Below are 11,101 nucleotides of genomic sequence, written 5' to 3'. Positions count from 1 at the left end.
CTGAGGGGTAAGGGTCATCTCTACTGACATAAACACTCTGTTAATATGACATTCACTTAACATACCTGATTTGCAGTTGGTAATGATGAATGGTTCAGTAATGTTCATATGCTTGTGTTCACTTCTATTTTTGTGTGTGACAACATCCTTCAACAGACCGGTAAGAAATCTGACATTGTCTAAAGCATTTATTAAACTCTCTTAGAAAAAATGTTAAATCCAAAGTAAAGACTATCCAAAATAATTAGCCTTTCATGCATAAATTTATTACATAAAAATTCTTTAGATATGAATTTTGACTTTTTCAAAATATCACTTGTATTAAAAAAAAAAAAAAAAGTAAAAGTTGTCTGTGTGGGAATACCTTGAGTAAAAAAAGGTTTAAGCATTATACCTGAATTTAAAAAATATATAATAATAATTATTCCAATGTGTTTATAAACAGTTGTCAACATTTATATCAAAAATATTTAATGCTGATCTTTTTTTTTTTTACAAAATAGAGCAATATTCTTGACATATACAAAATTTACACTCTTTAGGACTATGACATATTTTGTAGTTTTAAAAAAAATTAAAATTAAAAAAAAAAAACCTAAGGCATTCATTGGAATCTGCCACATTTTTGAAAAAAATATAAATTGGGATTTTGTATAAAAAGATTGTAAAGATATACGACACCAGAGACATGCAGCATTAAACATGGCAAATAGTCTAGAGAGAAATCAGTATATTTATTTATTTATCTGTCAGTAATGGTCTGATTTTAAGGTGATTTACACTGTATATTTAAGAAACCACTTTTTCTAAGAGTGTATTAAATGCTCAGTGCTAAAGCATGGAAATACAGTATTGTATGTACTACAAATTTATAAGCATGTGCATTCTATTGATTGGAAGTTGTGCGACATTTACATTTATCTTACATTTATCTTACCTACTGTAACACTCATATTTGACAGTAAATGCCTTTAAGTAAATGAAATATCACACAAGTCCATTGCATCTCAGGTCTAATCCAGCAGTAAACAGTCGTGTCTTCATGCAGATGTGTGATGATGTGAGTAGTATGTTGTATAGTAAGCTCCACTCTAGGTTTGCACTCCTCCACTTAGGACTGTTTTGGGCGACTGAGCTCTCATGTTGGAAATTCCAGCAGTAATCAGCTCTGGCAGTTAATGCATGCTCCATGGCTTCTGTGGATTAGGCCCCATTTACTTCCTAATGTATGAAAGAAACAGGAATGACTTGTCTTTTTTGTCTCACAGAGGAAGTCCAGATCGAAATCCAAGTACCCAGCAACACGTAGGCTGCTGCTGAAGGTGAGTATTTTGAGCAGCTGAATCACCACATATATCCATTATCCTCTGATTCCTTCAATACTTTGATTATTTAGCTTGATTATTTGGCTTATTTAGATCATTATCAGATCAGAAGCTTATTTCCCATTCTGCAAAGATATGGTAACTGAACTGTGAAGCTCTAGTCCATAAGCACTTCTGTCTTTTCCAGACCAAGCTTCTGAAGAAGGCAGATAGTCTCCTGGTAAAGGAAAAAGAGCAGAAGAAAATAGAGCGAGACAATGCTCTGAATGAGAGAGTGCCTCCTCTAAAGCTCACTGGACTCTCAGTACAGGAGCTTCAGGTATGTAGCATGGTCCAAACACTACTACGTTTTAGTTTAAATGTGCCAGATCATTTGAATGCTAATAGATACATTAAACTAACTAGTACTTTTAACATTTATCCTGCACTTCTTGTCACATTCATGAAAAAATATTAAATAATACTTGTGATTTTGCTATAATTTGCACAGTAACACAGACTAACATTTGTCTGTACAATTCTTGGGGGGGATGAATCTAGAGTCTTGATGATGGAGACGCATTAAAAGTTAGGTGGGAAATCATATAACAGCGTTCATATGTCAAAAACAGTTCCAATTAGGGCACTTTTAAAATCATTGTAAAAACTTGCTGGGAACTATTTTACAGCTGTTTTTAACAAGATTGTACTGCAAACAGATGGGAAATTAGAGAAGTGTACTGGTTTACAATAAAATACCACAAAATGCAATGTATAGTGGGATTTTATGCAGGAGTGAGAATGTTAAAGATTCTCTTTGTGTCAACATCTGCAAATTAGTGAAGAGGTGGTTGAATTAGTGCAAGCTTGTGGGCAGAAGTGGTAACTCACTGGTTAAGTTTTTGAGCTACAGCTCAGAAGGTTGTGAGTTTAAATCCCAGCAAGTTGCCCTGGTTCATAAAAATAAATAGACAAATAAATAAATAAAATCCATTACATTTATGGTAAACAAAAAAAAGGCAGCTGTGGGTTCCAGAACTTTACTGTAAAATAAATATGGTAGTACCATTTGTTGCCATGGAGTTAAATAGTTCCCTGACTGTATATTTTACAGCAAATGACTATTGCATCTGCACGGTGGTATACAATTAAATAAAACAGCACTACCGCAAATTGAAGGTCAGATTTTTGGTGTAAAATTAACAGCCAACCTTGTGTTTGCTTTTATATAGTTACCATTAAATATATGGTATTACTGAACATTAAACATAATTTTTTCATGTATCTAACAGTAATATGCTGGCAGCTGTGGTTGCCAGAGATGTACTGTATTTTAAAAATGGGATTTTCGTACCCTATACAGGTTTATCAGCATTTTTCTAAAACTACAGCCATTTTACCTTGAAATACTGCTATTTGCAAAAGTATTTTCTATAAATAAACAGCAATTAAAAACCAAGAAATTACTACAGTAAATAAAGCATTAAATGTAGTCAAACCCCAAGTTATTTATATATGCCATAAACAATTTTCCAAATTTAACTCACACACCACAGTGAAAAAGAAACTCATACAACAGAAATAAGAATGGAGGTTTTAATTTCTTAAAACACTATGGCATATGCAAGAATAATATATTTTATTATTAGTATATATTTATATTGTAAAATCTACAGTATAATAGAACTCAGCTCTTCTTGTGCCTATACCAAGAAAAGCGTTCCATATAAGACATATGAATGTACAGATCAGAAATGGTAAAACAGGTCATTATAGTACAGCACCAATCCTGTACAAAACACAATCAGTATGTAAACAAACTAATTACGATTAAACTGATGGTGTCCATGCCTCTGGACTAATAAAGGGCATTTATTTAAAGCTGAGATTTGATAAAGCCTCAGCTAATTTGATGGTAGAGGTGAATGTGGTCCAATAGGTCAGTCTCAACAGTCTGGAAGAAGGAGCAGGCATACAGATACACTCCATCTATCCAATTTCACATAGCACCATGTAGCCAAAAGGTACGTACGATATGGGTCGTGCACACACCTGCAACAAAGCTGGAGAATATGAGACAAAATGGAAGTGGATAATTAAACAAATACTTAAAAATATTTAAAACGGCCTGTAGAGGTCAAAAGTGATAGTTCCTTAAGATCAAATGATTAAAATACACTATTCATGTGTATTCAGGTGTGACGCCTTCTGGGTAGGAATGAAAACCTGCACTCACACCAGCCCACTGAGGATTGGATTGTGGATAATACACACACTCACTCTCACCCACACCCACCCACACACTCACCCCACCCCCACCCCCACACACATATACATCCCTGATACACATTTGGACAAATCCTTAGAAATAATCAAATAATGAAAAGTCATTACAAAATAAAATTAATTTTGTTATTTATATAGCAATAGATTTGAAGGTGGGCAACACAGAAAAACATTTGACATTATTCTATTGTAATATAGTATTATGTAACTAACAGATATGCCAGAGCCATATCTCCCTGTAGTTCTTGCTGGTTTCCTACTGAAGCTAAGCAGGGTGGAGCCTAGCCAGTACCTGGCTGGGAGACCTCCTGGTTGATGATGGAAGTGGTATTTGTGGGGCCAGCAGGGGGCGCTCACCCTGTGTGGTGTGTGGGGACTAATGCCTCAGTATAGTGACGGGGACACTGTACAGTAAAAATGTAGGTCCTGACTCTGTCTGGTCATTAAAAATCCCCTGACACTTATGGTAAAAGAGTAGGGGTATAACCCCAGTGTCCTGGAAAAATTCCCCCCATGGCCCTATAATAATTCCCATCTCTGAATTGGCTACATCACTCTCTCCTCTACACTAATAGCTGGTGTGTGGTGGGTGTTCTGCTGCACTGTGGCTGCCACTGCATCATCCAGGGGGATGCTACACACTAGTGGTGGTTGAGGAGATCCCCCTCACACCCCATACCATGTAAAGCGCTTTGAGTGTCTAGAAAACTGGTATATAAATGTCTTTTTTAAATCTCGTTTTGGACAAATTATTAGTGGTATATAATTTTTTTGTTTGTTTGTTTTTTTATTCATGAAATAGCCACTGCTTTACATATTAAGGTAAAAGTTTGATTAACACATGATGGTATTTCACTGTTACTTTTTAAGCCAGATAGGATTTAATACAGCAAAATTTGTTTATTTATTTTTTCCCCATTTTCCTTTTTTGACTGTTGCTATTTAACAGTAACATTTCACCATAAATTACACTGACATTTTCTACAATGTTCTTTAGCAAGATTTTTATCTTTCAACTGCTCAGTTGTATCCTGCATCAAATGTAAGTCACTTTGGATAAAAGCATCAGCCAAATGAGCAAATGCAAAGGTAAGGGATTATATTTTATTTTATACTGTCTATACTGTAATTAAATTACAGTATAACCTGAGGTAAAGTATAAACAAAGTATTAGCAGTAGATTCGTTAAAATCATCTGGAAAATATTAGTACATTACTGTAAACATACAGTGACAAACAAATTTTAAGCACATTAGTTAACTGTAATTATATTACAGTGCTATAATGGAAATATGTTTTACACGTTTATTTTACAAGTTTATCACAGTAAATTACTGTCAATTTTACAGTAAACTGTTTATGGTGGGGGGGGGGGGGGTAGTACTCTTAACATTTCAAAGCACCACTGAAGAACCCTTGAACAATGTGGTGGAAATTCACCTGTAAAATGAGAAATCGCTACCAAAACACTTGAATATGCTCAAGCAAATATTTTATTCAATCAGCAATTACTCACAAGCCCAGGTAGCCACTCTTACCTTACCAACTGTACCTTACCTCAGAGTGCTACAAGGGTTGAAACGGAATATTGGAGTATATATGGTTACATTCATCAAGTATTCATTTCATATGTAGTTATTCTTATTCATTTAGCAAAGAACATGGAAATCAGCATCCTATTGGATGTCAGAGTACACTGATTATCATTATCATAAGAGTTCATTTATCATATTTGCACTGTGTCTGGGTAGGAGTGTGCATCTTTAGCACAAGAAATTAATTGTATATAGATGCCTAAAGCACTCATTATTCACAGGACAATATACTTGAAACTTGAAGTACCACCTCCAATCTTGCTCAATATCATGTATGTCCATCTTACTTCATCCATTTCAGTGATCTAATTCTTGCCCTTGTCTGTCTGGATCTGTCTGGGTCTGTTCTCCAAACAGGGAAGTACTGTCTGAACAGTCTGTACTTTCTCCCAAAAAGTCCTTAAGATCATAAATTTTATTTCCCCATTTTCATAAGACAATCTGTTCTATCTGTTCTCCCTAAGAGTTGAACGGCTATGTTCACAGTTAGTATGTTAGTAATCTTAATTTTCTCCATAACAACCTCTTTATTTTAAGACTATATAGCATCTGTATTTGCTGTATTATTTACAGACAAGATGGAAGTAGAAGCCTCACATCCTTAAACCCTTAACATCCACCGTTAAACCCTTTTTATTTAAAGGAGCAGTCTTACATTCCTCACACTTATAACTACATATCTATCCTATTAGTTTAATCATATCTACTGTTTTATTCATCATCGTTACTGAGAATTATGTTTTAGAATGAATAACTGAATGATACACTGAGAGCTTAACGGGTTACAGCATTTACACAATGAACTTCTCAATTAGAAATATCTCTTAATTATTCTTTGCAGGAACTTTGTAAAGATTTGCACCAAAAGATTGACATTGTGGATGAGGCTCGATATGACCTTTCGGTAAAAGTGGCCAGAAATGATTCAGAGGTATTCAGATAATTATTCCATATTTATCTATTTCTGCAGTTAATTCCTGTGCACTTTGCTGTAGCAATTGGATGGATCCTGTTATATGTAATGTTGTTATTCTCTTTCGGACTTTTGAAAATCTTATTAGCCTTTTGTGCAATATTGCACAGTCATGTCATAATAATGATCCATCTAATTGTACATTGATCTGAGAGTTTGTGTGTGCTCCATCCCAAAACTCACCCCATCTATACCAACCAGAGCCAAGGAGTAACTAAATAAAACACGATGGGGCATGCTGTTATAAGAAAGTAGTTACTGTATGAAAGTAGTTATATGCATCTGGTGTGGTGTGATGCCACCCCAAAGCTAATTATTTTCAAATAACAGCACATCCCAAATCGTTTTATACCACAGCAATTTGTTAACAATTATAATACTTAATTCTTTAATGAACAACACATCATAACATCCTGTTATCACTTATGTTATAGCAGCTATAAACTGCTGTTCCCTTACCAGCTCATCTTTTTTCCCCTCCCTCTTGAAGTCTGTCCTAAGGACTCTCCCATGGCAGAAAAGCACTGACACTGGAGACTCCTTCCATAAATGTTAAATAAACATCTTCTTACAAAAAAGTTCACCATATCAATAACTATAGCTCTTTGATAAACACCATGTTTATTATTTGACTTACAGTCCCTGCAAATGAGCCATTACCATAGAAACAATAACAGAACGAGCACATTAATATAGACCTGTGATTTGATTCTGATTATAGCCGACACTACTGCCAGTGCAGCTGTTACAGAAAATGACTCAATACCTTCTGACCAATCAGATTCACTGTGGCATAAGTATTATATTCATTGCAGTGGTGGCAATCAATACATCCTAATGCTCAAATGTGGCAGTACTGTTTGTTTAAGAAATCTTGATTAGTACCAACGTCCCTAATAGCATCTTATAATTTTTCCATCACACATTTGGACACTTAAGGTCAACATTCTTTGTGTCAGATTCAATCACTGCAGCAGAAGATCTATGAGCTGAAAGGGAAAATGAGCAGACCCAAACTGAAGAGAGTGAAGAAGTCAGCAGATGACAAGTTGGGAGCTCTGACAGACACCAAGCTCATGAAGGCTGACTTCAAAGCCAACTTGAAGACTGTGAAGAAGGAGGATGAAAAGGTGATGTCCTCAAGGCTCTGTTATATTGGTAGACGTTTGAGCGTTGCCTTGAAAGCTATCTATCAAACCTTTAGTTTATAGTCTTATAGTCAGCACTTGACATATTCATGAAAATGTTCAACGTTCAAGTGCCATTAAGTATTGCATGCACCGAACATTTGTGCATTCAGAACATTCTATTTTTACTGCTCTCCTGCTGTTTCTGCCTTTCCATTTCACTCCAAGTGTTCTTTCTGTCTGTTCTCCACAAGCAGAAAGAGGAGGTGACAGACTGGAGGAAGAATGTGGAAGCTATGTCTGGGATGGAGGGCAGGAAGAAACTTTTCAATGCTGGACAGTGAACCAACAACAACCTGCAGCGCTTTTACAAAATTAAATGTCGCAGAAAATCTATGTTTGATTAATAAGAAATATTTCTCCTAAAGAACTCTGTATGGACTCTTCTTGATACTTTTTTCTTGTGTGTGTATATGTGTCTGTTTTATTGTGTGATGGTTGAATATTCCAAATATGTAAAGAGATGAGGCATTTATGTCTTGTGTAGAGTACTAAGTGTTGATTTGCAGCTAAATTATGGAGCATATTATCAGGAGAGATAGTTAGATGGTAGAACAACATTATATTCCTATCATACCAACTGTGTAAATATTTGATTCATATTCAGTGTGATTAGGCTGAATAAATTTACTCTGTTTCCTCACCAAATGTGTGTTGATTTTATCATTTACCTGAATATTTTTTTTAAATCCAGTTATATTAAAAACACACACACATACATTAGAAATTGTGGCATTCAGTGAATGTTTGGTTTGATCCTGAGCTCCAGTTTCTGTCTTTACAGAGTTTCATTAACCCCCATCCCAACCGTGTCTGTGTGGGTTTCCTCTTAGTGTAGTTCTCTGGTTTCCTCCTATACTTCCCACAAAACATGCCGATAAGGCTTTTCTAAATTGCCCCTAGGTGTGAATCTCAGGGTCATGGGGAAACCTGGAGCCTATCCCAGGGAAAATGGGGCACAAGGCGGGGTACACCCTGGACAGGGTGCCAATCCATCGCAGGGCACAATCACATACACATTCACTTACTACGGACACTTTGAAAACACCAATCCGCCTAACATGCATGTCTTTGGACTGGGGGAGGAAACTGGAATACCCGGAGGAAACCCCCGCAGCATGGGGAGAACATGCAAACTCAGCACACGGTGGGAATCGAACCCCCAACCCTGGAGGTGTGAGGTGAATGTGCTAACCACCGTGCGCCCTAGGTGTGAATGTGTGTTCCCAATGCTCCCAGTGTTCTCGGGATAGGTTCCACATCCAACGCAACCCTGACCAGGATAAACCACTTTCTGAAACTGAATAAATAAATATCTGTTCAGTAGGTTTATTAGCTTGTTCATAAATATATTTTCTACATTGTATTATATACACTATTCAGAATTTATTAATTTCCTAAAATTGTCTATTGTTGTCTGTTGTTGTATTATCTTATTAAATATTTAAATAATATAAGGTAAGATTTACCTTTATTGATCCTCCGTAGGGGAAATTCAAATTGACACAAGAGCACAAGCAGGATGAGTAACATCAAAGAAAGAACAAAAGAAAGAAAATAATCCCCATGAATACCCATACAATAGAAATATTGGAAATAATTAGAGATTAATTGGTTGGCCGTAATATGTTATATGCATTGCATCATGGTCATGTTACTGTATTCTCCCAATTCTTTCACAGTTAAAACCCAGTGTGCAACAGTTCAGTTCCCTCTGGTGTATACTGCAGACGTGTTCTTCATTAAGGTCTTTAACCCCAAGCTCCACCACAAAGCCTCTGCTTATGTTTGATCAACTTTCTGCAATATGTTATGGCTCTCTTAGCATCTTACTATTTTAGCTCAATTTTTGTTCTCATTAGTGTTAACAGTAATTTACAACATTGCCAAATAAAATGTCTGTCATTTACACAGTTTAACAGTCCCTAGTAACATATGCAATTGAGTGTAAACATTTGTTCAGCCTTCATACAAATTGAAGAAGACAAATTTCATTTATAGGCATTTAGTATGCTTGGTTTCACAGATGTTTCTTCATTATCACAAATAACAAAAAGTCAAATACTTTAAGAGGAACACCAGTACACCTGTTCATTAATGCAATTATGCAATCAGCCAATCATTTGGCAGCAGTGCAATGCATAAAATCATGCAGATACAGGTCAAGAGCTTCAGTTATTGTTCACATCAAACATCAGAATGTGGGGAAAATGTGATTTCAGTGACTCTGACAATGGTATGGTCTGAGATGGGCTGTAATCTAAGGATACAGTTAAAATTTTGAAAAAGACCAGGTGATGATTTTTCTAGTCTTCAACAGTTCAGTTTCAGTGAACCTGTGCCCACGGTAGCCTCAGATTGCTGGTATTGGCTGACAGGAGTGGTTACTGCTAGTCCACCTGCCCCAAGGTTCAGCATGTCCTGCTGTTTGAGATGCTTTCCTGCTCACCACAGTTGTAAAGTGTTACCATAGTCTTCCAGTCAGCTCAAACTGGTCTGGCCATTCTCCTCTCTCATCAACAAGGCATTTACACCTGCAGGACAATGTGATTTTATACAAATTACTCTTCTGCCATATGATTGGCTGATTGGATAACTGCAGGTGTACAGGTGTTCCTATTAAACTGTAGTTATTACACTTTTGCCCATGATTCACCTTTCTAACTGCCTACAAATCTTTTCATACATTGATGGCATTTGGCAGACGCCCTTATCTAGAGCGACTTACATTTATCTCATTTATACAACTGAGCAGTTGAGTGTTAAGGGCCTTGCTCAAGGGTCCAGCAGTGGCAGCTTGGCAGTGCTGGGATTTGAACTCATGACCTTCTGATCAGTAGTTCATACCCTACAAGTGAACCAACATTTCATTTTCCTTTCTTCTACCCAGAAATCACATGACAGGGGAAGGGGGAGCCTTTAACTGTATTTTACTTTTTCCAGCATTCAGAATATTAGGAATTTCATATTGCACATCAACTTATATGATGTGACTGATTTATAATTGGAGGTTCCTATCATAAACTTTTTAAACCACATTTTGGATGTATTTCCCCATATCATTTAATAAAATAATTAACCAGGTAGAAAAAAAGCATAATGCAAGTAATGTTTATATGTGTTTTTTTTTTGTTGTTGTTGTGGTTGTTTTGTTTTTGTTTTGTTGTTGTTGTTGTTGTTGTTTTGTTTTTTTGTTTTTTTACAGGCAATGTCTAGTTACTAGACTCTAGTATGATGAATGTGCCACAGCATTATAAAATGTGCACCAAAATGTTTTAGTGACATTGACCACATTGCTTGAGAGGGTTTTTTACTGTGGCATGTTCAACTCCAGAACATAATCCATAACCTTAATTTAGTGCACTATAAAAAATTTAAGATTGATTTACATCTAAAAGTGGCGCTATGTTACATTGCTGCTGGTTTCATTTGCCTTCTTCACCAGTTGGAGGCGACAAAGCTTTGTCCTCATGCACAGCCTCTTTCACATGCTCCTGACTCTGGCCTTTTCTATCGACTCGGAACCAGGTCTGGTTGTCAATGTATGAGAATTCATCACGATTAATCACTGATCAGCAAAAGTATAAACCCGTATAGTTCCAGAGAATAGTTTTGGTGCAAGTCCTTCTATCTGTACCTGCTGTTCTAATGGAACAGAGTGAAAAACTGTAGTTTGAGTGATAATAATGTATCACAAAATGGGATTAAGCCAACTGTGACACAAAATCGCTTCTGACCCACTTACATAAAGTAGGC

The 11,101-nt window shown here is 36.2% G+C and overlaps 1 protein-coding gene across 1 annotated transcript; it reads left to right on the top strand.

Annotated features, from left to right (window-relative positions):
- Window positions 1–1,256: 1,256 nt before the first annotated feature.
- On the top strand, window positions 1,257–8,018 carry tnni4a (troponin I4a; the record flags this gene model as incomplete). Its single annotated transcript, XM_053650021.1, has 5 exons — window positions 1,257–1,322; window positions 1,513–1,644; window positions 6,027–6,116; window positions 7,118–7,288; window positions 7,543–8,018. Coding segments are annotated over 5 exons (546 nt in total), but the record flags the coding sequence as incomplete, so codon positions are not given.
- Between the last annotated feature and the right edge of the window lie 3,083 nt (window positions 8,019–11,101).

Source organism: Ictalurus furcatus, chromosome 19 (assembly GCF_023375685.1).
Source record: "Ictalurus furcatus strain D&B chromosome 19, Billie_1.0, whole genome shotgun sequence".
Classification (NCBI taxonomy): Eukaryota; Metazoa; Chordata; class Actinopteri; order Siluriformes; family Ictaluridae; genus Ictalurus; species Ictalurus furcatus.
Note: the sequence above shows the minus strand (reverse complement) of the source record. Positions and strands in the feature narration are given on the sequence as shown.